Raw genomic sequence first — 27232 nt, 5'->3', positions numbered from 1 at the left:
GTGCTGGTGTATCATAATGGGGCTGCATTCCATTTTCAGCACCAGCAAAGCAATCATTTTAAGCCTGGACAGTCTCAGGGTTGAGAGTTCTAGCCCCATGTTGGGCAAAAAGAATCCTGAACTGCAGGGGGTTGAGCTAGGATGATCGGCATAGTGCCTTCCAACTCTACAAGTCTATGATTCTATTATTCACCCTAAGCCCCCAGGGTGGGTTGCAACTATTAAAACCCACAGAAATGAAGTGGGTCCTAAAAGTTTTCGATTAATGGGAGCTCCCTGGGAAGAGGGATTGATTGTTAAACCACCCTGAGAACTGTAGCTCTTTGAGGGGAATAAGGGGCTTCTACAGACTCTCAGCACTCTTAACAAACAACAGTTCCCAAGATTCTTGGTGGGACACCAAGACTGTTTAAAGTGGTATGATACTGCTTTATATGTACAGACCCTCCAAGTGTCCCTATTTTCCAGGGACATCCCTGATTTAAAGAAGCAGCCCTGGTTTCTGATTTGATCCCAGAATTTCTTTAGGACACCCTATTTTCATTGGAGAAAGGTTGGAGGATATGGAGTTATCCGACCCCCCGAGCCATCTGAAGGCAATCTTGTGTAGGGGATTTTTTTTAAAAAAAAGTTTAATGTTTTATTATGTTTTTATATTTGTTGGAAGCTGCCCAGAGTGGCTGGGGCAACCCAGTAAGATGTGTGGGATATAAATACCGCACTTTACCGTATAAGACGAGGTTTTTTAATTTAAAAACTATGTTTAGAATTGGGTGTCATCTTATACATGGATAGTGCATGGGGGGACGTGGGATTGGTTGTTGCCGTGAGCCGAAGATTGTCAGTGGCTATTGGGCATGTTATTGGTGGCCACGGCAAGGGCTGGTGTTGATTGACTGTTGCTGCAGCAATTAGGTGGGTGATTGGCAGATTCTGCCAGCAAGGGGACAGACCAGGGCCATCTTAAGGCCGTGGTGCAAAAATCTATCTGGTGCCCCCCCCATATTAAATCAGATTGGGCAGCGTGTGCAAATGATTCGTCTATTTCTAGCAATCCCCTGTGCTCAGAAATAAAACGGTGCACGAGCTTCAGTTCCATTCATGAGTTCGTCTTCTCCTAGTGCCTCAAGGAGAAAAGCGAATCTCCTGCCGGGGGGGGGGGAGTGCAGGAGCCCTTAGCTTTCTCTCCTTCAAGCATCTAGACTCTCTGCTGCGCTGCTGCTGCCCATGTTCACGTCGACCAGGAGCTTCATGTCCCGTTGGACTTCATGCCTGCTCCGCGCCCGGAGCCGCCAAGGGAAACCTCGCCGGGCTGGCAGGACAGGGGCGGCGCGGAAGAAGAAGGGCAGCGCAGAATAAGAAGGGTGCTCGGCAAGGGCTTCACTGGCCACCCCATGCCGCCGGGACCTGGGCGCTCCTCTTCAGGCAGCTTCGTGGAGTGTCGGTGCACCCCGTGCTTTTGCCCGGACACGGCTTCAGGCTCTTCTCCCGCCGCTTCGCCCAGCCAAAGCTCCGGTGGTGGAGTCGGGGGGTTCCAGGCGGCGCTGTGCTCGCTCGGCTTCACGCGCCCCTGAGAGGCCTGGCGCCACGTGCCAGTAAGCCCAAAGGGAAAGACACCTCTGCTGGCGGGCGCAGCGCTTCCTGGCGGCCCGGCGCCCTGGCACATTGCGCCACCCAGCCTTGCCTTAGGGCCGGCCCTGGGACAGACAATAGGTGGCCTTTGTGACACATGTGAGTGGCATCATAGGTCAGGCGGGGGAGCGATTTTCTGCAACCCTCCCCTAAAAAAAGCTCTCAACAACTCTACCCCCCCAAAAAACTCAACAACTATGGGCAATCTCCCTCCATTTTCTTACTTTGGAGTCCCCAAAAATAGGGGGCGTCTTATACACGAGGGCATGTTATACACGGTAAAATTATCATTATGGAATGGGACGTCCCTATTTTCATTGGAGAAATGTTGGAGAGTACATGTCCAGGCGAGGCCTAAATGTGAGGTGTTGGCATTCCCTTCCCAGTTTGATCTACTTTGGCTTTTTGGCACTGCTTCTGTGCAAAGCTACATTGAGCAGTAGCTCCTTTGTTGTCTCTGTGGCTCTTTCATGGGGCAGCAGCTACATCAATAATTGGAAAATGCAACTGTTAAAACCAATAAACTCCACAGTGAGGCTCAACATTGGCACAGCTACTGAAATCCCCTTTAGCTCTCCCCCCCCCAATGCCCAAATAGCTGTCAAATGTCTCATGTTCCCTTCAGTAATTTTGCTATCACATTTTCCAGAAGTCTGAGCAATTCCTACAGCGCCTGCCTTCTTCAAAGCAGATGTATTTGATTCTGCCACATTTTAGCAATTCAATCATCCATTAGGCCACAAACTATTTATGATAAGTTTGTCTTTAAAAAAGAAAAAAGAAAAAAACAAACTTCTGTGTGTTCTGTGTTTCCTTTTATATCTCAATTCAAAATATTTCACCGAGCTCCATGGTGATAGATGGAACTATTTTAAACAATCCTTTCACAGAACTATAAGAGAATGTTTACCCCCAAAAAAGAGAAGAAGAAAAAAACTTGGCATGACGAACTTGAGATTGGATTTGAAAAGAGCTCCAAGGCTGCAATCCTTTGCACACCTTCCTGACAGTTAGTTCCATTGTGTTCAGTGGGAGATACTCCTAGGTCAACATGCATAGGATTTGGCAGAATTAAGTATCACATTGTCAATTATACAGTAATATTTAATTACAGGTAACAGAGACATCACCTTGCCGACAAAGGTCCATATAGTTAAAGCTATGGTTTTCCCAGTAGTGAGAGCTGGACCATAAAGAAGGCTGATTGCCTAAGAATTGATGCTTTTGAATTATGGTGCTGGAGGAGACTCTTGAGAGTCCCATGGACTGCAAGAAGATCAAACCTATCCATCCTGAAGGAAATCAGCCCTGAGTGCTCACTGGAAGGACAGATCGTGAAGCTGAGGCTCCAATACTTTGTCCGCCTAATGAGAAGAGAAGACTCCCTGGAAAAGACCCTAATGTTGGGAAAGATTGAGGGCACAAGGAGAAGGGGATGACAGAGGACGAGATGGTTGGACAGTGTTCTCAAAGCCACCAACATGAGTCTGACCAAACTGCGGGAGGCAGTGGAAGACAGGAGTGCCTGGCGTGCTCTGGTCCATGGGGTCACGAAGAGTTGGACACGACTAAACGACTAAACAACAACTTGGAACTTACACGCATATAACTTGCATGTAACTTCAGCTTTGCATGATTGCCAAAAAATAAAAATAAATAAGAAAGGGGATAGGAAAGGGACAGGTGTCCAGGAAAAAGGACTTCGGCAATCCCTCCCACCATTGAACGATATGTGATCAATTTTGACTTTAGGCACTATCCCCGAAACCTAACTCCATTGTGTGTTGAAAATCGCCTGTATTTTGGACTGTGGTTAGCTCAAAGAATGGAACAATGTTGTTTTAGTGCTCTAAATGGGCAGTTAACAAGGTTTCTACAGTTCTTCGTGCTTTTTTCAATTTTTCTATTCCCTCTAATAGCATGTAAGCTTACACATTACAAGCTGGATGATCTTTGAATGTAGAGATGAGGGATTCGGCTGAAATTTAGGAACTGAAATTAAATTCAGTACACAGTAAAAATGAGCCTACCTTATTTTCACTTTCTGAAACATTACACAAACCAGAACACAACCATCCTTTGAATTCACATTTCTCTGAATTGTTCAGTGCCTTTCTCTAGCCGAGCAATGTTTACAAAATGCATATGCACAAGGGTAAAACTATGTATTAAAATGTGTACATTCATGAAAACGAAGTTCAAAATGCATTATTTTAAGAGTAAGAGCGCTGTTATCTCATTGACTTGAACTAGCCTCATTTCTGAACCTGAGATGGCTGGGTAACAGTGTGACCCAGGGCCAGCTCTAGGTAGAGCCCCGGTGGCAAAGCCGCGCGGAAACCATGCTACACCCTGCAAGGGCGGGGGCGCCGGAGCGATTTCCGTCCCTCGGCGCCAGGGTGCCCGACCTGCTCAAGACTGCTCTGGTGTGACCTGCAGAGCCAGGCTAAATATGTATATAGCAGAAATGTCAATCAGATTGTCCACAGAACACAGGAGATGCTGGGGATTGAACCTGGGACACTCTGCATGCAAATCAGGGGTTATACCAGTTGTAGCATTACAGTGGTACCGCTGCTTACGAATTTAATGCGTTCTGAATGCACATTCATAAGTTGAAAAAAATTGTAAGTCGAATCCCATAGGAATGCATTGGGAGAAAAAATTCGTAAGTCGAAGCAACCCTATCTAAAAATTCGTAAGTAGAAAATATCCTATCTAAACAGCATCCAATATGGCGGACGGAGCGCCATTCGTAAGTAGAAAAATTCGTAAGTCGAGTCATTCGTAAGTAGAGGTACCACTGTATACGGTTATATAGAATGTCCTGAAGGAATCAACTCTGTTTTTTGGATGTACAATACTAGGGTGTTAGTACAGGCTCCCAAATGGATTGCATTTTGGAAGTTTTATTACTCTTATCCATTGCTTCCTTTTTACTGTACTTTTTGGTATAATCATTATTTTCCCCTTTACATGAGTCCCTTTACGGATTGTTTATCTTACTGCACACAACCTTCTTGAGGGGAGGCTTTGATGCCAGTCAAATGTTTGGCTTCCTTGTTGGTTCTTTGAGTCATGCTGTTCAAGAGAGGCTGCCTTGTAGTTGGCTTAAGTCTTGCATATTTCTTGAACTACATTTTCCCAAGACCGGTTCATGGTTATTTACTGAGAGGCTGAAATATTTGGTCCAGAGTTCCAGCAGTATAGAACCTGATCAGATTCTCTTTTTGCTTTCACATCTGTTTTTAGGTCATAGTTTCACGCCTGGGTTATTTTTTGGGAGTACGCTACTTATCAGATGAACTTGCATTGACCACCTTGTCTAACCTCTGTTGCTTCTTCATAAGCACTATAGGAATCCTATGTCATAAATAGTGGTCTTTAGAAGATTTAGAGCAATGATCATGGCCCATGGTGGATGTGCTATGAAACTAATGAAGTTTAAGGTTCAGGGCCCCTAATCCTGGAGGGGCCCCAGAAATTACTTTAATCCACATTGCTTAAAACACTGGGGTCCAGTAAACCCAATTTGAGATGCACAAGTCAAAAACTAGAAGGCCTGCGATGTTTTTATTCACACCAGTGACTTTGACATGCAGTTTCAACCAAAATCTGAGATGCAATAGTCATTATGATGATGATGATTATTATTATTATTATTATTAAATGTGGTGTTCTGTTGTGGAACAACCCCATTGAAGACGATAACAGTGGTTACACAGACCTCATTGCTGGTTGTGAAGGGACCCCATAACAGTCCAAGCTTCAGAGCCCCCAAAATGTAGGTCCACCACTGGCGATGATACCCAGCTCTGTTTTTCTGCAGCAGTCAAATCAGGAGAGGCTGCAGAAGCTTTGAACAGATGCCTGGACTAGGTGGTGGACTAAATGCCTACATACACATACACATACAAGGCCATCTTATTTGTATTAGAAATACGCATGGCTTGTTCCCGTGCTTCCTAGGCGTGGGTCAAAGCATTTTTGCTCTTGCCTTGCCCCATTCCGTGGGAAAACCTGCTCTTTAGTAATAAACCAGAGCAAATGTCAATCCAGAGAAAACTCAACAGTTGTTTGCTCTGATTCAGTAGTAAAGTTCCCCAGGGGAAAGCGGTGGGGCAAGGGCAAGTCAGGTTGAGCCCCCTTACAGTCCACAGAGGCTTTTCAGGAGCTGCAGAGCATAATAGGAAAAGAAGAATCAGTTGCTTAAACCACCTCCCATTAGCACAACCATTGGAAACAACCCAGTGGCGATTTCATGCTTTTAAGCACTTCTCAGCACCAGCTCTTTCCCAGTTCAATACGTAGTAGAGCTAGAACAATTGTGGTATCTAACATCACCTTTCCCTGCAATAAATTAGACGTTATAGATGATAATGGCTTTAAAACATGGGCTGTCTAAATGATGTTAACTTCAACTCTCATCAGCACCAGCCAATGTGGCCAATGGTCAGGCATGACAGCACAGCAACATCTAGAGGGCTACAGATCCCCCATCCCTTCTTTAAAGGAAGGGCTGGCTCACACATGGACCACCTGCTCTTGCAAAAGCATCAATCAAATCACAGACACATAGACAGAAATTAAATTTTGCTTTCCGTCTTCTCGTACACATTTCTTTTCACGGCAGCGAGTTCGTCCCCTCAGCTGCTACTCACAAATGGATGATTCACACATGCACTTGTTTGATTTCTCTGCACTTAGTTTATTCTTGTGCCCTTGATAACTGGTAACTGGCTATGTAGACTTGCTCCATCGAAAAGCCTTGCATTTAAGGAGATTATGACAAGTCCTGACCGTGATGGCCAATCTGCGTTGACATTGACCTGAAGTTTTAAAAAACCCTGGAATATATTTGTATGAAGGGCAACACACAACTATTAAATAATAAACAGGAGTATTAGCAGGTGAGCTGCAGATTCCAATCCCATTCAGTGCCTGCAGGGTCGGGGTGTCTAACATAGGTTTTCTTATAAGTCACCAAAATGTGTGATTGATCTATGTACATATATACATGCCCCTGATGGGGCATGGGGCTTCTTCGATGTGCACGCTGTCATCTGACAAGTGACCTGCGGCCTTAAACGCCAGTCTCACTTTCTCAGCTGTCCTGTCGCTGAGAATCAAGACAGCTGTTGCCTCATACCGCAGGCTGTTTCTGGCATGCTTTGTGTTTCTAGCAATAGATTTAATGTACTGACCCCGTGGCATGGTTAAAACACTGTCTGTGATTTCCCCCTGCGCTGAATAAATGTTCTTCCTTGCACAGTGTTTCATTCCAATGAGCTGTGCATGCCCCTTTGAAACACCTTGATAAAGAGACGTCTCATAAATTCAGTCGTGCTCTGTCATACGCGGAAGTATTTGTGTGTTCTGAATACAGGCTTTAACCATTCATTATTATTATTAAAAGTTATGTATTTGAATCACTGCAGTTGCAAATTTTTAAAAAAAGTAAATGAAGAATAAAAGATTCATCGAAATTGAAGGGTCAGCCCTGAGCAGGTACACAACTCAGGAGATGATTGCCAAGGCTAGCAATCCCCAGAGAAGACCCATTGATTTCAGTGGGTCTACTCTGAGCATGACCTGGTCTCTCCACCCCCATCGTTCAGCCGGGACACTGAGGTCCAGCTCCAAGGGCCTTCTGGCAGTTGCCTCACTGCAGGAAGTGAAGCTACAGGGAATCAGGCAGAGGGCCTTCTCTGTAGTGGCGCCTGCCCTGTGGAACACCCTCCCTTCAATGTCAAGGAAATAAACAACTATCTGACTTTTAGAAGACATCTGAAGGCAGCTCTGTTTAGGGAAGTTTTAAATGTTTGATGCTTTATCACTTTATTAGTATTATTCTGTTTGGGAGTTGCCCAGAGTGGCTGGGGAAACCCAGCCAGATGGGCAGGGTATAAATAATAAATTATTATTATATTATTATTTCAGGAAATACAGGAGTTACTTGCTAGGAAGTGAAGCGCTGAGTGAGCATCAACAATTTACAACAAAGGATTATTTATTTAAAACGTGCATACTCAGCCTAGTATGAAAGCATCTTGAGGCAGTTTATAAAACCTATACAATAAAATTCAGGGTCACCATTTTCAGGAGGTGGGGGGAGATGGTTGTGTTTGCACACATGGGGAGAATCACCACAACTTTCTGAGGTGTGATGGAGGATATATTCAGAATTAAACTCTTAAGAACAAAGAAGAAGCGCCTTTTAAGAGTATTTGTTGTGGGATTTTTGGTTTTCTTTTTTGTGTAATGCTCATAATAAACAAAGATCTAGGTAACGCTGATAAATAATCGCTCCTGGTCTGAAGCTGGGCTAAGGGAACCATAGTTATCTCCTCTCTTCCCCATCGTTGATAAAATTACACTAAATGCCTTAATCTCAGGGTTGTGGATTTGAGCCCCATGTTGGGCAAAAGATTCCTGCATTGCAGGGGGTTGGACTAGATGACCCTCATGGTCCCTTCCAACTCTATGATTTAGAATGTCTCTTTCGGATCCAAACTCTTTGGTCTCAAAGGTATATCTGCCATAGGGCATTTATGTTATTCCCAGGTTGTTGTTGTTGTTGTTTTTATTGCAGGACAGGGTGATGTTTGATTATTTATGTAGTTATTTAATCTATTTCTTGCCTGCTCTGCATTACTAAGAGTAATACCAGTGCAGTTTACATCAAAACTATAAAACAGATAACATTTTACAAAGCAAGAAAACTCTCTCTCTCTCTCTCTCTCTCTCTCTCTCTCTCTCACACACACACACATATATACACACATACTTATATATGGACATTGTTTGAAGATTTTATCACACTCGGATTATTGTTTGGTCTGAGGCATAAGGCCTAAGGCACAGTAGTTATTACGTACTTGGAGAAAGCTATTTTTCTTTCTTTTATTGTGTGTGTAGCACTTCATTACTAGCAAACAGAGGATGTCAGAGTCTTACAAGGCATTTTCTAAGACTGGCACGGTATTTATAGGGGCCAGACAGCAACAGCAGTTTAAAGCTACGAAACTAGGGGTGTGTCACCTCTCCCCCCCCCCGCCTCTCTCAAGAAAGATAAACTCAATGGGGGCGTCTATTTTTAACCTCGTGTTCTTTCCTTTTGGCAGAGCAATCGGTGTTAGCTGAGCTCTTTTGCGGAATGAAGCCAAGTACCCCTGTTCGTTGGCCTTTCGGAATGACCAGCCGATTCACACAGCTCCAGAGACGGAACCTTTTTGCATGAAGCCCGGTTCTGCTACTACAGCAACATCATGTCAAGCAATGGCAGTTCTGACGGCCCACCTTCCACAACAACCGTTAGTTCGGTTCTGGTTCAGGCTGGAGACTGCAAAATCATCATAGCTATATTGAAGGTAAACTTAAACACTTGTGCTTATAGCTCAGCACCATTGACTAGCTCAGAGTCTGATCATTTCAGCTTTGATTTCTACGCAAAGTGGTTGACACAGGGGAGTGTGCTGCACACGCAATCCCAATCAAGAAGCTTTATTTTTCATTACAAAGGATGGGAGAGGGAAGGTTTCTAATTTTTTGTGCATAAAGTAAGCATCACTGAAATAGTCTTGAAGAAAGTGTATATTCTTCATTTGAAGAAAACAGAACTTTAAATTAAAACGAATTAAACAAACAGCCTGGTAACATAACCAGGGCAATCTTTATTGATTTGTAACTGTATTGAGTTGAAATATGGGACTCTGATTTTGTTTTGTTTTCTTGTATTATTTAAAGATTGCATGCAGAATATACAAAGTGCATTTGATCTGACTTGGTCGGAGGAAATTCTTTGAAGGAATTGTTCTAATGTTAATGCATAGGCAAATAATCAATGCCCCTATGTTGCACATACTGAAAAATCTTTACTTGAACCATTTAGCTTCACACTGAAGCGCACCGCCATTTTCAACACAAGTAATTCAACAATATAGGAATACAGGAAGCAGTTGTACACCGAGTCAGACTATTGGTCCATCTAGTTCAGTGTTGTCTACACCAGCCTTTCTCAAACTTGGGTCCCCAGATGTTGTTGGACTACAACTCCCGTCATTCCTAGCTAGCTGGACCAGTGGTCAGGGATGATGGGAGTTATAGTCCAACAACATCTGGGGACCAAAGATTGAAAAAGGCTGGTCTGCACAGTCTCTCCAGGTTTTCAGACTGGGGACATCTCCAGTGCTACCTAGAGATGTCAGGGATTGAGCCTTCTGCATACACAGCTGATGCTGGAGCTATGGCCATTTGAGGGGCAGAGAGGATGTTGCATGCTTCCTCTCCTAAAATGTGGTTCAGTAGAGCTCACAAGCCATTGCATGAATTAAATCAGGCACCCCAAACTTGGCCCTCCAGATGTTTTGGGACTACAACTCCCATCATCCCTGACCACTGGTCCTGTTAGCTTGGGATGATGGGAGTTGTAGTCCCAAAACATCTGGAGGGCTGAGTTTGGGGATGCCTGGTTTAATTCATGCAATGGCTTGTGAGCTCTAATTAAATCAAAAGACTAGACTTTACTAAGTGCTTGACCGTTAGTTTTTGAGTTGGATCATGCACACACAGACACGTCATACAAATATTTGGAGAAATTGTACTTAGGACAATGTATCTGTTTGCGTTTTTAGTGTGGTGATTGGGTGCAGCTCCAGCTGGCTGAATCAGTACCAAATTTATTAGAAATCGGCAGCAATCAAGAAGAGACCAAAAAGTTACTACAAGATCATGAACTTCTCCTGGCGAAGCTTAAGGTAAGACATGCGACATGAACTTTCTGAATGATTACAGGTCGCATTGTAGCCTTGTTCTGAAAGTTGTAAATGACTGTTGAGCGCCGGTCCTCAGACCACTTAACGCAGGCATCCCCAAACTGCGGCCCTCCAGATGTTTTGGCTACAATTCCCATGATCCCTAGCTAACAGGACCAGTGGTTGGGGAAGATGGGAATTGTAGTCCAAAACATCTGGAAGGCCAAAGTTTGGGGGTGCCTGACTTAATGCTTTGTAGGAACGTTTCATCCCAAACCATACCTGCCAAGTTGCTGTCAGAGAAATAAGGGACCGGGCCGGAAATAGCAGACCGGAAGTAGCGCTGCCGCCATTTTGGAACTGGGTGGAGCATGCTCAGAAGTGACTTTTGATGCTGCTTTGCCCAGTTCCAAAATGGCTGCCGTGCCAGAATAAACCGGGAAAAAACAAAAAAAATTTTTCAGCTAGGAACAGCTGGGAAAACGGGGATTTCCCGGGGAAAACGGGAATCTTGGCAGCTATGTCCCAAACAATCCTTGTGGCAGAGTTCCTAAGGGTTGCTAAAAGAAGCCTCACAAAAGCAAGCAAGAAATGACTCCATCCTTGTTGCATGTAATAAGACACCCATCCTTGTTGCATGTAATAATACAGCCACGAGTTGTTCTTTGCTTGCCCATGGCTTGCTTCCTACATGCCTTTGCTATGACATGCAGGATTTAACCACATGCAGGATTTAACCTTCAGTGTGTCATGGCAAATTTTAATGAAAGTTGTTATTGTGCGTGGCATGCCAAAGCTTAATCTGGCAACTGGCAGCTACTGCCGCCAGGCATAGAATTGACTGCAAGCATGGAGCAGATGAGCACAGGATTGTCAAGAGCGTTCCTTATAGCTACTAACTGTAATGGCTGCCGTAAGACAATACGACTACGAATGAACCAGAGCTTACTCTTAAGCACAATGTTGCAGTGTTCCCTAGTGGGCTGATGGTAAGGAGCCCACCCCCACCCCCACCAATCAGTGCAAGTGAGGAAGGTAACATAAGTCCAGTGACCCACTGCCATAGCTGCCAAGTTATCCCTTTTTTTAAGGGATTTTCCCTTATGCTGAATAGGCTTCCTCGCGAGAAAAGGGAAAACTTGGCAGCTATGCCCACTGCTGGAAACAGGAAAAGGTTGAAAGGAGGCCTCTCTTTATTGCATGGATGTCTGGAAGGTGCGTGTGTAGGTGGAAGAGTGTTTTGAATCCCAAATGTTGGTCGTTATCTATCTATCCACAATTGCCAGCATCTTTGTAGAAAAGGAAAGGAAATAAGTCATTAATGGCTCTACAGTAAACAAAGGCATTTATATAGCTCCTGTTTTCTAGGCAGCACCATTAATCAGATAAGCCGTCACAGAACCGCATGGGTATTCTGAGGGAAGAGTCATTTGTTTTTTGTGCAGATTACTTTTTAATGCACTAGAGGCTCAAACAGTATATTTTAAATTTTGGTACATATACAAGTCATGGCCATTTATTTATTATTTTTGTACCGTATTAAGCTGTGCTGATATTTAAAATAAAATAAAATAAATGGTCGCCACAGCCTACATATAGTGTTGGTGGAATATATAAGGCTCTCCAACATCACTGAGCCTTGCCTCCTCCATACCGCTAACTTCCTCATTCCCCCCACCTGACCCACTGCTGCTACTCTCACGAGGCAAAGAGCTGGTCAACAGGATGGGGGGAGGTTCCCTGTAGGAAGGTCCCCTGACAGGTTCCAAAGAACGTTCGCAAACTGGAACACTCACTTCCAGGTTTGTGGTGTTTGGGAGCCAAAATGTTTGACTTGCAAGGTGTTCGGGATCCAAGGTACGACTGTACTGTAATTGAAGATAACATTGATGATTGTAAGTGAAGATACTGGAATGAATATTATTTTGATGACAGTTAACATCTACTGTGGTGCCTCAACTTACGAATTTAATCCGAAGGCACCTTCGTAAGTTGAAAAATGCCATTGGAAACGCGATTTCCCATAGGAATGCATTGGAAATGGAAAAATTTGTAAGTTGAAGCAACCCTATCTAAAAATTCCTAAGTCGAAAAATCCCTATCTAAAACCACCGTGGTTTTTTTCCGGATGTCGAGACATTTGTAAGCACGTGGCCATTACCCCCATTTGTAAGTCAAAAAATTCAGTTGTCGAGTCATTCGTAAGTCGAGGTACCACTGTATTGACACCAGGAGATTTGAGGTACTGTCAGTATTCTGAGAATGGTCATTTTTATTTCTCCTTTTCAACAAAGCTAGGTGAGGCAGTGAACGCCTTTAACAGATGGGTTTAACAGAGAACAGGCGATAAACTAGATTTTATTCAGGGTGGACCTATTGCAATTGATGAACATGACTAACTTGTTATTATTTTCAATGGGCCTACTATGAGTCAAACTTAGTTGAATGTCACCCAACCTATTTATTGAGCATTCATTCTGATTTGTTCGCAGGAAGATTAGGCAATGCTGGCTATTTAGCAAGGATTTGTTCTGATTTGTTTGTGGAGAGGTTATACACAGTGCTATTTTTTCTAGAAAAAGAGGTGCCAGAGCTCACCATGAACTTCTCCCTTGTTTTCCTCGAATGACAATGGTGCGCACCTGAGAGGTGCCGGAGCTGAGCTCCAGCTGGGGGGGGGGGAGCCCTGGTTATACAACATAGAGTTAATCAATTGTTATGCCTGACTTCCCAGCACATTTTCCTGTCTCCTTCCTTCCGGCTATGAAAGTCTTTAATGAAAGTCTGACCTTTTGGAGAAGTGGGTTTGTTGCATAAGTCCTCCCAGTCAAAGAGAATTGTGCAACCTGAATTTGCTGGTCTGCGATTGAATTCTGCCCGAAAACAGTCAGGAAGCACCCAGTGGTGGATTGGGTGGGGATGAACAAACTAAAGCTCAGCTCAGAAAAAAAATGAAGATGTTAATGGTGGGTGGCCTGATTTAATTTAGGGTTTTGTGGTTCACCTTATCTCTGTAGGATTGTACTTGAGGGTTTGGAGATGTTCTTGCACTTAGCCTTGCTGCTGGGATTCCAGGTAGCACCATAGTCAGGGCACTTTTCACCAACTTTTGATGGTGTGCCAGGCTGCTGTCCTTCTGTTGAGGAGTGACTTGACCTTGGTGCCCCCCCCCCCAGGAAGAACTAATGTACAGTGGTACCTCGGTTTATGAACACAATTGGTTCCGGAAGTCTGTTCATAAACTGAAGTGTACTTAACCTGAAGCAAACTTTCCCATTGAAAGTAATGGAAAGTGGATTAATCTGTTCCAGACGGTCCACGGAGTACTTAAACTGAAGCGTTCATAAACTGAAGCGAACTTTCCCGTTGAAAGTAATCGAAAGTGGATTAATCCATTCCAGACGGGTCCGCGGAGTACTCAACCTGAAGCGTACTTAACCTGAAGCATGGGTGTAATTGGTTCCGGAAGTATGTTCATGAACTAAAGCATTCATAAACTGAAGTGAACTTTCCCATTGAAAGTAATGGAAAGTGAATTAATCCGTTCCAGATGGGTCCGCGGTGTTCGTAAAGCGAAAATTCGTAAACCGAGGTGTTCATAAACCGAGGTTCCACTGTAATGTGTTCTATGTCGAGCTGCTATTGAAGCCTGCCTGAAAATTGCAATTCATTCAGAACCCAGCAACCCACTTTTAGAAGGAGAATACCAATGGAACCATACAACACTGGCTCTGATAGAATTTTGTTCCCAAGTTTGTTTGTTTTTCTAGGCACCATTCAACGTGATGCTTGTGACATTTAATGCCCCAAATGACCAGAGGAACATATACCTTAGTTACGCTGAAATTGGATTACTGCAATGAATTCTACATGTGGTCTTCAGAAGATACAGTTGGCCCAGAATATGGAAGCGAGTGGGTATATGCCCATAGGACCACATCAGACCTATCCTGCAGGCCTGCACTGGTTGCCAATTTGTTTCTGGGCACAAGTGTTGATGATTTTTAAGCCCTAAATGGTTTGGGCTTTAGGTGTCTGAAGGGCTGCTTCCTCCCATACCAAGCTGCCCATGCCTAAATTCAGAAGGAGGGACCTTCCTCTGTGTCAAAGCTAGGGGAAGACCTGAAGAGAAACCAAAGTATCTTCTGTGTCAAAGCTAGGGTGGAGGTATGGTTGGTAGTAATAAGAGAGAGCACCAATATTGTGGAAAAGCTTGCCCACTCTCTGGGTGTCTTCTTCCAGTTTAAAGAAGGTCTTTTTATGTTGGACAGGCCTTTGCCTTGCCATGTAGACAATGATTTTGAAGATTATGGTTTGTCTGCTGTGCCTATCTTTGTGGTATTTGTGTGAGCAGTCTAGTTGTATATCAGTGTGATTTTAATCATAGAAAAGTACTCTGCAGAAAAGCACCAGAAGCATAAAAGCATAAAAATGGTTATATATATTTTTTAAATGCCCTGAGTTCTGATTACCTTGGGGAACATCTTCTCTAGGGATAAGCAAATCTGCCAATTTTGGTTTTTCCCAGCTTCCCACTTTTTTCCAATCTTAGCATCATATCCCCATATTCCCACATCAGTTTGAGATTGTAGTCCTTGTGAAAATTCATCACCATTTTAGGGCAGGTTTCTCTGAACACACACATCTTTTGTATGAGATCCCCCCAATACACACATTTTTACAAAGCAATTTCCTCATATATATAATTATTAATTAATTGTCTATACCACCTTTCATCCTAGGAGTTTTTAAAACAAGGCGTTTTAATATATAATAACACAATACTATATAGTGGTACCTTGGTTTACGAACTTAATCTGTTCCGGAAAGCCGTTTTTAAACCGAAACCGTTCTTAAACCGAGGCACACTTTCCCTAATGAGGCCTCCTGCCACCGGTGCCCTTCCACCATTTGGATTCCGTTCTTAGACTGAGGTAAAGTTCGCAAACTGGGACACCACTTCTGGTTTTGCGGAGTTTGCAGAGTTTCCAAACCTTTATTGGCATCATTTACAAACATTTAAAAACAAACAAACAAACAAAAGAGTCCAGTGCGATCCCGTCACCAACCCATCAGTACAAACACTCGCCAAAGGGAGGGGAGGCCAGCAATCTGTTTCACCTCAGTGGGTCTCCAACAGGGGCAGGATCCTGTAATGTACTTTGGCGGCAAAAGATCAAATAGAGGAACTCAGCTACTGTCCTGGTACGCTCCTGATCTCTCCCCTGTAATAGGAAGCGTATAACCCCTTTGTGGAGTTTGTAAACCAAATCTTTCTTAAACAGGACTGTTCTTAAACCGAGATACCATTATAGTGTATTGGACTTTTTTCACTTCTATGTGAATTTATATGCACACTTCAGTATACTGTATACATTTTTGCACAGATTGCTTTGCTGGAGAAGTAGCATTGCAAAATTTGGCAAAGTGTAAGATTTCAAATGGGCAGCTGTGTTTTGATTCACATACTGCTTTTTCAAAGTGCAAATTAGGTAAATTCATCTTTAAATGTGAACCACGTTGATTTCTTCCCCCATCTCTAAGCTTCTCCTATATGAACTTCCATGGAGCAGTGAGATCCTCCGTGAAGACCTAGCTCTAAATCCCTTCTTTCCCTATAACTAGATTAGAAGAGATAGGAGGATCTCCTAAATACCCCTCAACTGTCCTGCTTTAAACGGGACATCCTGGTACTACAAAAGCCATCCCAGCTTCTGATTGGACCCCAGGATGTCCTGTTTCTGCTCCCACAATAACATGGCCCCCAAAGGCGCCCCATTTTGGAAGGCCATGCTATTGTGCAAGTCACCTGGCTCCCATACGAGCTTGGCACCGAAACAGCCGTGTCCTGATTGTCCTTTGTAGTATGTGGGAAGGTATGTGGCTATGTTAAGGAGTTCCACTCCTTGATGGGGTTTGTATGGCTGACTCTATGCCTTTTGGAGAGGGAGAGGGAGAGGGAGAGGGAGAGGGAGAGGGAGAGAGAATCACAAAGAAAATTCTATTTGGGCAGTCCTTCTGGAGCTTGTGGTAAATGTTTTAAAACTGCTTCATTGGCTGCCACTTAGCTTGTTTTATGCTCAGTCATTTCATGCTATCCTATTTTTGTTTGATTCATTTTAGTGTTTTTGATATTTCTTTAGTAAGGCACACTGGACAGATAGTTAAACAAACAAATACTGCAGTAGCCATAGCACAGATACTGCAGTAATAACCACTACAGCAGCCCAGCCAAAGTGAAACAGTTGTGGAGAACAAACCTGCGCACCTTTACTCAGAAGTAAGTCCCTCTGTAGCTAATGAGTCTTACACCCAGGTTTGCAGTCCAGGTCCCCTTAATTGAATGATTTTCACAGATGCACTGAAATATGTCTGAATTTCATCGAATTTATCATATTTCAGTGAATGAAGTAAGGGGCTTCAATGTGCTTAATTTTGTCTGGGTAGCACACCACATTTACTGTAGATAAAGTAAGAAGAAGTTAATACAAAAACGTCCTACTTTGTAGCTTGCCCACCTTAGATTCATATTCTTGAACTGGGCTGTGACAGGGGAGAGGAAGACATTTGGCTCCAGAGAGAGTTATGCTTTCGTCCCTTTGAAAACAATGGCTTTTAAGTTAGTGGTTGCTATCTTCTCCCATTGAGCTCCATCAGACTTAAGAATAACTTAAAGCTGCAACATTCTAGACACTTACCTGGGAGTAAGTCCCATTGGACTTGTTGGGGCTTACTTCTTTGAACCGACATGCATGGGATTATGCTGCAACTTTCTCTGTGTTTTCTCTTTCATTTCACAATGGTTTTGTGTCGTAACAGACACAGGCAGTTCTGAGAAATAAACTCTTATGATGATCTGATCCCCTGTAAGAATACTTTACAGGTGCATTGATATGAAACATGTACCTTTAATACTAGAACCGTGCCAGCCATCACTGAGGTGTTCTTTGAAAGCTGTTTCTTGTACTTCCTGCTCTGTGATTAATCTGGACCAACCTCTGGAAGATCTATGTGGATGCATCCGTACATTCTTGATCGCTTGCCAAAGTCCTGTTCTTTGTCATAATAAAGGTCACAGCGAAATGTACTGGAGAACCTGGAACTATGCAGAGCTAACTTTTCTAAAAAGAAAGAAAGAAAGAAAGAAAGAGGTAGACAGACATAAAATTGGTCTTCATTCTTTGAGATGCATGTTGATAGCTCTTAATTACTTTATTTGCTCCATTGAAATTGAAAATCAGTAATTTATATGCAAATATTCAAGGGGAAAATATTTCTGTTCGGCATTTATAATTTTGAATTGTTGCCTTTTTTTAAAAAAGGAATATTTGGCCTCCCAGTAGTTCTAACCTTTGAGTTGTCACCTTAATTTCTTTTAAATGAATTTTTTGGCTCTTGGTATATTATCTGTTAATCTTGGTGCTTAAGTTTATTTCCATATATTAATTATAGAGGTGCTTCACAGTGCCACTAAAGCTAAAAGTCTGGGTTTTCTCCCCATTATGGGATGGTTTTGTCAGCAGCATGAAGGGCTCTTACAGCTGCGTGTTCAGAACCAGAGACCTCCCCCCTAAATAAAGACACATTTGACTCAAATTTTAGTTTTGTTTTTTGGCAGAATTTAGGCCGCAACTTTATTGATTACAGAAAAGTAAGTGGTTGCATAGGTTCTGGTTCGACTAGCTCCCAACACCCTTGCAGGCAGCGCTGACCCAGAACTCTATCATACGTCAGCCAAGGGTGAACACCTGAGGCAGGTGAAAAGCCTGGGATCAGACTCTGTTCACTCCCCAGATGCTCCCCTGGACTCAGGCACGGGCACAACCCCCTTTCGGGGGTTGACCAAACCAAGTTGAGTCCCTGAATTCCTTTAACGGAATACCCTTCACATAGGGATGGTGAGACCATTCTCCCATCCTATCACACGAACCAGTGCCTATCCACAACCTTACAAGTTGTGACGAATTGCTACACGGCAGGCGAAACCCAAATGGCAACAGCCAATCAGCCGAGTGGGGAAAATTCCTGCCGTGCCCCTGTCCCAACGACAGACGACACATGATGGCATAGCAAGGTCCATCGCAAAAATGCCCTAAAATTAGGGAGAGGTGAGCAGGTGTTCCGATGCATGAGCCGAAAGAGGAAGCTCTGGGGCACGTGCATGGGTTTATATAGGTCCCTTGATCCATTTAGACTGCACCTGATTGGCCAGATTAAACCCAGCAACGAGGGACCTACCAATCGGGTGTTGTGGCTATCCAATAGACCCACCCACAACCAGGAGGTCAGTCTCCAGGTCTCACTGCAACACATGCCCTCTTTCAGGGAGGACACAATTTATAAGAATGACCTTTATTGTGAGGTTATGTAAGAATGTTTCATTTCACAAAGAGATTGCTATAAAGGAAATCCTTGCTCCTGATTTTGTTTCTGCTGTTAACTTCGTAAGAATGTAAGATGAGCTTGCTGGACCAGGCCAATGTCCTATCCGGTCCAGCACCCTGTTCTCCCAATGGTCGGGCAGATGTCTGTGAGAAGCCTTCAAACAACAACATTCTCCCCTCCTGTAGTTTCTGGCGACTGGTACTCAGAGGCATGATGCCACAGACAGTGGACCATCTTTCTTACCCAGAAATAACAAATACAAGCAGAACAATCTTATCCCTCAATCCATGCTGCCAGAGGAGTGGGGAGAACAGGTTAGGCTGTGGCGGAGGCTTGCTTCCACCCTTATGTGCTGGGCTTGGCTATCCTAGCTGTTGCTAGGCTACCACCCGCAATGGGGTGGAACAGGGCCAGAGCTGAGCCAGTCATGCATCCATCCAGGGCCGGCCCTACGGCCAGGTTGGGTGGCGCAGGGCACCACGGCGCTGGCCCACCAGGAGGGCGCCGCGAGCTGCGCCCGCCCGCTGGCCAGCCGGTCCGCCGCGCAGCTGCGCCCACAGCAACCGCGCTGTGCCGGCCCGCCGGTCCGCCGCGCAGCAGCACCTGTGGCAGCCACGCTGCGCCCGCCCACCGCGCTGGGAAACGGGGCGGGAGGGCGCCGGAGGGATCCGGCGCACCACAGCACCAGGGGTGCTTAAGACGGCCCTGCATCCATCCCACTGGATCCTAAGCTGGTCAGTAGCCAGAAAGGGCCCAATCTGGGCCCTTCCCCCAAAAAACATATTTATTGATTTTATAAAACTGAGAAAAAACATATAAAACAAAAATACAAAAAAAATCAGATAAAACACAAAAGTACAAAATACAAAAAGAAAAACAACAACCATATTTATCACTCATGTGTCCTAACATTGTTGACTTCCTCAAGTCCCTCCTTTCTGCTTTTCATTGTATATCATCCTTAGTAATTTCTATATCATACTTCAATCATCTTATTATTACCTTAAATAACCAATTTCTATATCATATTTCAATAATCTTATTTTTACCTTAACAAAAAAAAATTCACCTCATATTAATTCTTTAACAACATTCAATTCTTATTTTACCCTTATATCTAACTACAAATCCTCCTCTACAACCTCCCTGTACTTCCAAATCTTATCTTAAACATTTCCAATATTGCAATTATTTCTTAAATAAACTTTAAATTTCTTCCAATCTTCTTCCACTGACTCCTCCCTCTGGTCACGAAGTCTCCCGGCCAGTTCGGCCAGTTCCATAAATTCAATCATCTTCATCTGCCAATCATCCACTGTAGGTAAATCTTAACTCTTCCAATTCTTAGCTAATAAAATCCTTGCTGCTGTTGTGGCATACAGAAAAAAACATAATATCATAATATCTTTTTTTGGTAGTTCCTCTCTAACTATCCCAAGTAAAAATGCTTCTGGTTTCTTGATAGAGGTGTTTTTCAACACTTTTTTCATTTCATTATAAATCTTCAATCCGGGCCCTTTTTAATGTGTTGGGGGGAGGGATTATTGGGTTTTTGTTGTTCTTATGTTTACTATGCATTTCACATTTTTTATATTGCGCTTTTATGTTGTGAGCCACCCTGAGATCTGCGGACGAGGGGCAGTGTACAAATTTAATAAATAATAAAATAATAATTCAGGGTTTCATGCACGATGCACCCCAAAGCCTACGGCTGCCGTACATCTGGGATTTCCCAGATTATGTCCGAGATTTGTCCACTGGAAATCGTGCCCAGGCTCAAGATTTTTTTGTGTCCGGAATTTCACGTTTTGAAATAGGGCAACCCTACCCAAGCCAGACTTGATTGGCTTGAGCAACAGAAGTGCATCGTGTTTCTGCTTCCAGAATGAAATGCAGGCATTATATACACTTCTACGGCAGGAGCAGATTCCCATTAACATAAATGCAATGCTTACAGCTCAACTGTATTGCATGTCTTCTCAGAAGTAAGTCCTGCTGAGTCCAGTGGGAACTGACTCCCAGGGAAAGGCTGTGTGGGGGGTGTATAGGCAGACTTAAACTGCTCTGGGCTCAGTTAGGAGAGGAATTTAGCAGAGGGGTGATATGAGAGAGCAGTCTGCCGAGCATGTGTGCAAATGGATAGTGTGAATGATGCAATAAGCTTGATGTGGCATACAGATATCGGCCCCACATCTCAGCCACTAGATATCTTATCCCTTATTTAAAACGGATGTATCAGCATGAGAAGCTACGGACTCCGAATTAGATTCGGGAAAGCAACAAGAGACATGCTTAATTTTCACTGCTGCAAGCACCCTTTCTGCACAGAAACGTTAATTACGCAGCATCTGTTCTCTCTCTCTCTCTCTCTCTCTCTCTCTCTCTCTCTCTCTCTCTCTCTCTCTCTCTCTCTCTCTCGTATAGTTGTATTTCAGTATATTATTTCAGTATACAGAATCCGTGATCGCCATAAGGAAGTGTTTCTCAGAGTTCAGCTTGCAACTCAATAAAACTTCCTTTGCTAACCTTTTAAGGGAGGATTTACACAATAAAATAAAAATAATGGGTTTTGTTTTAGTATCTTTAGTACTCTGTAGCTGTAGTAGCAGTTCGGGAAACGCTAATAACAGCATAATGCCCCTCTTCTGGAAAGCAGCCCAAAGCAGAAAGGAGAATTAAGTGTAGTTAAGGTTCAGTTTTTCCAAAGAATCTTGGCAAGTGCAAGAAAAGCAAATGATTATATGGTTATATGATTATATGGTTTGAAGCAATATCAGACAATATTGTAACATATACATATACTTTTTTTTTTAACATATACATATACTTTTTTTTTTTTTGTAGCAGTGGTTCTCAGCTCAAGGTCTGTGGACCTCTGGTAATCCTTTCAGGTGGACTGTGCAAAGAACAGTTGGAAATATCTTTTCTGGGCCCCACAGTTGACTTTTTTTTTCCTGACAAGGAAGATTAAGCCATTTTGACCAGCCTAGCAAAACGCTGGCCTAGGGCCTATAATAATCATAATATAATGCTGATACATTTAATCATTCTCTTCCCTCTCCCACACACCTTTTTAACCAGTGGCCTTTCTTGGCAGCCAGGCTTAAGGGCCATGATTTTTATAATACGGCACAGGTTTTGACCATGAGGCTAGTATTAAAGGAGAGGGGGAAGATTATTAGGTGGTCCAGCAAGACCACCTATAGTTTTCAAGTGGTCATTGGAAAAAAAGTTTCTGCTGGCCTAAGGACATGTAACACGGAGACTATATATTACATACACATTTAACAGAGAAGGGGCCATAGTTTACACATACCCTGCATTGCAGGGGTTGGACTAGATGACCCCCAGGGTCCCTTCCAACTCTACAATTCTGCGATTCTATATCAAGGTACAGTCCCTAGCATTTCCAGGCGAGGGTGTTCATCTTCCACTTTATTCATTGTGTTGTGACAGAAAAGATGGAACACTGTCTCCCCTCCCCACCCCCATTATAGAAGTGGAAGTGTCCATTATGTTAAGATAACGTTATTTTATTCCCTCACATCCATATAGGTCTCAAATATATTCCAGGGAGTCTGAGTAATTTTTACATAGTGATGGTGTTTGGCTATAAACCTCTAGCTCAGCGGTTGCCAAATGTTTTGGGCTCTTGTGCACATGCCACAAAATGGCCGCCGCGGGGCATTGGCGTAACACGAAGTGTCTGCCGCATCTGAAAGGGCAGGAAAACACAAAATGGCGACGGCATGCTTCTCCCCTCCTGCTCTTTGCACCTCTCCTCCGTTCAGGACAAGAGGGAGAGGGGACATCGAATTGTGGCACCCAGTGGGCATGTTTAAGGGGGCACGTCCAATACTGAAGAGGCTGAGCCGATTGTAAACAAGAACAAAACAAGAGAAACAAACAGTCTCTTGTGAACAGCTTATTTTTGAGGGGATATTTACTGAGGTATTTCACAGGTGCCATAACAGGTACTGGTGGGCACCCTGGCAGTCACAGGCACTGCTATATCCAATAATAATAATAATAATTTATACCCTGCCCACCTGGCTGGGTTTCCCCAGCCACTCTGGGCGGCTCCCAACAGAATATTAAAAACACGATAAAACATCAAATATGCTGGGCGGTGAAAAGTGCAGACTTTTAATCTGAATATACTTTACTTTGCAGCACCTGATAGATGCAACAGCCCTCAAACATAGTAGATAGGTGTCCGTTATAACATAAAATGTACTCTCTGTGGCGGTGCAACTAACAACTATCTACTGTGGTTAGGTGTGGCAAATGTAGGGATACCAAAACCAGCCTATTTCAGATCCATGCGACTTTCACATTGGTGCCCTCACAGGGCCATTCCACTCCATTTCCAGATCTAAATGTTTATTTAAATATGCATTCTGAACATATTTGCTCTTGAGTTATGTATTTCTAGCAGAAGCGGCAGGTCGCTGGTTCTTTCTGGGAGGGAAAGGGAGACGGAGAGGAAGCAGGGAGGTTGGTGTTGTGTCATATGCAATTTTGGCCTAAATTTGGACTCGAATGAAATAAATAGGCTTAAGGAATCCTAACCTGTGCTCACACTGCAATACTGCATACCGAGTTGGCTTGCCCAGGATAATGAGTTTTCACACAGCTTGCAAACTGAATTCTCGTCGTACAAGCCATTACAAAATGGCTTGCAGCATCAGACAGTGAACCTGGGAAACGATCTCTTAGGATAACTTCCAAGTGACCTTGTGATGGAGCTTATGTTATCGCTGTGCAATGTGACCCCTGATGGCCTTCTGTACTGTAAAGATATTTTAAGCCATTGCAGTCCAGACCCTATCAGTGGTCACTGGCACATGTATGCTAGCGAAATGTTTTCCAGGGTTGAGTGTGTGGAAAACCTAATGGGGGAGGAGGTGCCGTGATGGGGAAGGAACAGTCTGAGGGAAAGAGATGGAAAGCAGGGGACAGTACAGAGGCCCTTTTTGAGTTGTTTTTGTTCTCACAGGTAGGACTGAGGGGCCGTTCATAACAATTTTCCTTACAAAAATGTAAAGAGATTAGGCCTTATGGCAGTCACAGAGGTCACAGGAGAGATTTTCCTTTAAAACAATAACACAAGCAGACATATGTACAAAGTTCTGCACAGTCTACAAGAAAAAACAAAACAAAAAACGGCAGCCTTTATATTTTTGTGGTGTCATACTCGGGAGTGATATACACATCACATAATACCTGCATTCTCAAAACAAATAAATTGCTCATACCCACTTTAAGGAATAATAAGCACAGCGTGCTATGGTCCATGGGGTCACGAAGAGTCGGACACGACTAAACGACTAAACAACAATGAAAAATAACTGACTGTTCAAAGCTTGCATGAATTCTCATGATTTCCAGAGACTTTGTACTTTGCGCTTATATCATACCCTCCAACATTTCTCCAATGAAAACAGGGGCGTCCTATTCAATAATAATAATAATAATAATAATAATAATAATAATAATAATAATAATTCTATTATTTATACCTCGCCCATCTGACTGGGGACTCAGCTACATTGGCAAAGGACAAAAGGCTTTATATGCATTGTTTATGCATTCTAACACTGTGACATCAGATGGCGCTGCGGAGTTACGTTTTTTTGCTAACCCGATTTCTCACACAAAGTTTGCAACGCCTTTAACTGAAACACTCATTTGATGTGTCTAGATCCAGCCTGGGTTGCCCCAGCCACTCTGAGCAGCCTCCAACATATATAAAAACATAATGAAACATTAAACATTTTTTTAAAAACTTCCTTATACAGGACTGCCTTCAGATGTCGTCTGAAGTTGCCATATGTCCTCTTTTTCCAGGACATGTCCTCTTTTTCATGGGTAGAGTTGTCATAGCAATCCATAGTTAAAAGTAGCAGTTGGCAAATGTGTCCTCTTTTTTCCCCCTCTTCAAAATATGGCAACCCTATTAACCCCCCAAAATTTTCCCGAAGAAAATAGGGATGACCTACCATACCCTCCAACATTTTTCTGATGGGAAATCGGTACATCCTAAGGGAAAACGGGACCTTCTGGGATCAAATCAGAAACCAGGATGGCTTCTGTAAATCCAAGACTAAGCCTGGAAAATATGGACAATTGGAGGGTCAACACCAGAGTTCAGCAACCTTTTTCAGCCATGTAGGGGGCCGGACTATATTTTTTGGGGAAATGAACGAATTCCTATGTCCCACAAATAACCCAGAGATACATTTTAAATAAAAGCACACATTCTACTCATGTAAAAACACGCTGATTCCCGGACCGTCCACGGGCCGGATTGAGAAGGCGGTTGGGCCTCATCCGCCCCCTGGGCCTTAGGTTGCCTACTCCTGGTCTACACATATACAGGGATTTCTCAATACATGCACAGGACATGCCCATGGATGAAATATGCTATTTGTATGAATTGAAGCAACAGGATCATGGGCAATATCTTGGGAACTTACTGATTCAATAAAATGTTCTGTCTTGAGCACTCTTTCTCACAACTGGTTTTCCTTTCCCCCTTTTCTGGTACTCTTAACAGACCTGCTTGTTGCTCTGGAGAGCAAATTGTGAAGACATGGAATATCGAGCAACAGCCTGTAAAAGTATTTACAACGCCCTTTCCATTTGTACTAGTCTGAAATGTGTCTAGAGCCTGCCCTTGAGCGAAAATACACAGTAACAAATGCTTCCATCTCTTACGGAGAATGGCCTTTAAAATCCTCTTGTGGACAAGCTAGCTTTGGCTCCAAGATAGTTTTTTTCTGGGTGAATCAATACCTACAGTAGGTCCTGTTTCAAAACCACATAAATGTCAGCGATAGACTTTGCTCAGTGCACGAAACGTAATGAATGGTAAGATGAACAGCTGGCATTGGAAACAAATTGGCTGACTTGAAATATATTTATTGAATTCATAGGCTGTTCTGCCCAACAAGAGAAGAGCATAATGGCCAAGCGCGCCCATTTACCTATTGGCAAATAGCTTCCAATTAAAAAACAAATTGCTCATTGAGATTCAGCATGCCAGAAGCTTAGAAACAAATTTATTAGCATAATTAGCAGCATCAGAAAGAAATAGCACATTGGGAGCTTAAACGCTGATTTTACCAGCAATAATATAACAACCATTGTCAATGTGGAATGGATAGCCTAAACTGCTTTTTATTATGGTGAATCTGTGTATTTAATTGTTTGATGAGGAATGCCTAAAACTGGAATAATCACAGGCCACTTTCATAACTTGGCTGGAGTCTAATGGAACTCAATAGTCAGAGAAGACTTCATTGGTCCATTTAGGACTGAAGTTCATGGGTGCTTTTTTAGGGGGCCTGCTACCTGGTGATTGATTGATATGTAACCCATGCACTGTATTTGTTTTTCTGCCATCCTTTGCTGGCAATCTATACCAAGTTTTCTATGACTCTCTGGTAGACCTGGCCAAGTATTTATAAATAATTGCCTTAACAGATGCCACACTTAAACGTGAAATTCACTACTACAAAAATGTTTATGGGCAGTTGCTTGGATGGCCTTAAAAACACAACAAATGGACAAGATCATAGCAGTTACGTTTGTCAATGGCTACTAACTATGATAGCTAAATGCAATTTACATATTCAGAAGCAGTATATCTCTTAATATCAGGCCCTGGGGACAAACAACAGGGAAAGGCCTTTGTGGCCTGCAAAGGTCTCCCCCATGAGAAGTCTGGAGGGCGGCAGCATGAGAACGGGGACTTTTCTTTGGTGGCTCCCCATCTCTGGAAAGCTCTTCCCAAGGAGCCTCACCTGGCGCCTTCATTACATAGTTTTAGGCACCAGGGCAAAAACGTTTCTCTTCAACCAGGCATTGGGCTGATTAACATTTTATGGCCTTTGACATGTATCTGTGGGAAGGAGTTTATTGTTTTGTTTTACTTTCGTTTTTGCTTTTGTGTTTTTATTTTGCATTCTTAAGCCTCTGGCTTTTCAAAGTTAGAAACAGAATGCTGAACAAAATGGACTTTGATCTGCTCCAGTAAGAACCAGACCAAGAAGGACTGAAGTACAAATGTTCAGTGTTTTTAATAGAAATATTAAGCCTTCAGTCCTACTTACCTGGGAGAGTAAGTTCCTTTGAACTTGCTGGAGCTTCCTTCTCAATGCACAGGACTCTGTTTTTGATTAGGCATTCTGTATCATCCAGCAGCCTTTTCATTCCATGGAAATGTACTTTTTAGAGGACAACCATTTTCGAACCAATGTGTTATCTACCACAGATTATGGCCCCTCTCTACTTGATGCAAGCAAGCAAACTCATTCATTCATTCATTCATTCATTCAGTGGAGCTACCTGTGAAGGTTCTGTAATAATAAAAGTACATTCTTTTCTAATTCCTCTACTAGGAAATGATGACAGAGATAACAAAGGCCCTTGCAATGGGAACTCCCCTCTCTTTTAAC

At 43.2% G+C, this 27232-nt stretch overlaps 1 protein-coding gene across 10 annotated transcripts in view; it reads left to right on the top strand.

Moving 5' to 3' along the window:
- Positions 1–8761: 8761 nt before the first annotated feature.
- Positions 8762–27232, top strand: part of CCDC141 (coiled-coil domain containing 141) — a 101439-nt gene continuing 82968 nt past the window's right edge. For all 10 annotated transcript variants that reach the window (XM_035133974.3, XM_088676721.1, XM_088676736.1 and 7 more), the window contains exons 1-2: positions 8762–9002; positions 10266–10388. In XM_035133974.3, coding sequence (XP_034989865.3) covers positions 8901–9002; positions 10266–10388 — 225 coding nt within the window. In that variant the 5' untranslated portion in view covers positions 8762–8900. The remainder of the gene's footprint in view (positions 9003–10265; positions 10389–27232) is intronic.

Source organism: Zootoca vivipara, chromosome 1 (assembly GCF_965207765.1).
Source record: "Zootoca vivipara chromosome 1, rZooViv2.hap1.1, whole genome shotgun sequence".
Taxonomy (NCBI): domain Eukaryota; kingdom Metazoa; phylum Chordata; class Lepidosauria; order Squamata; family Lacertidae; genus Zootoca; species Zootoca vivipara.
This window is presented reverse-complemented; position numbering and strand designations above follow the sequence as displayed.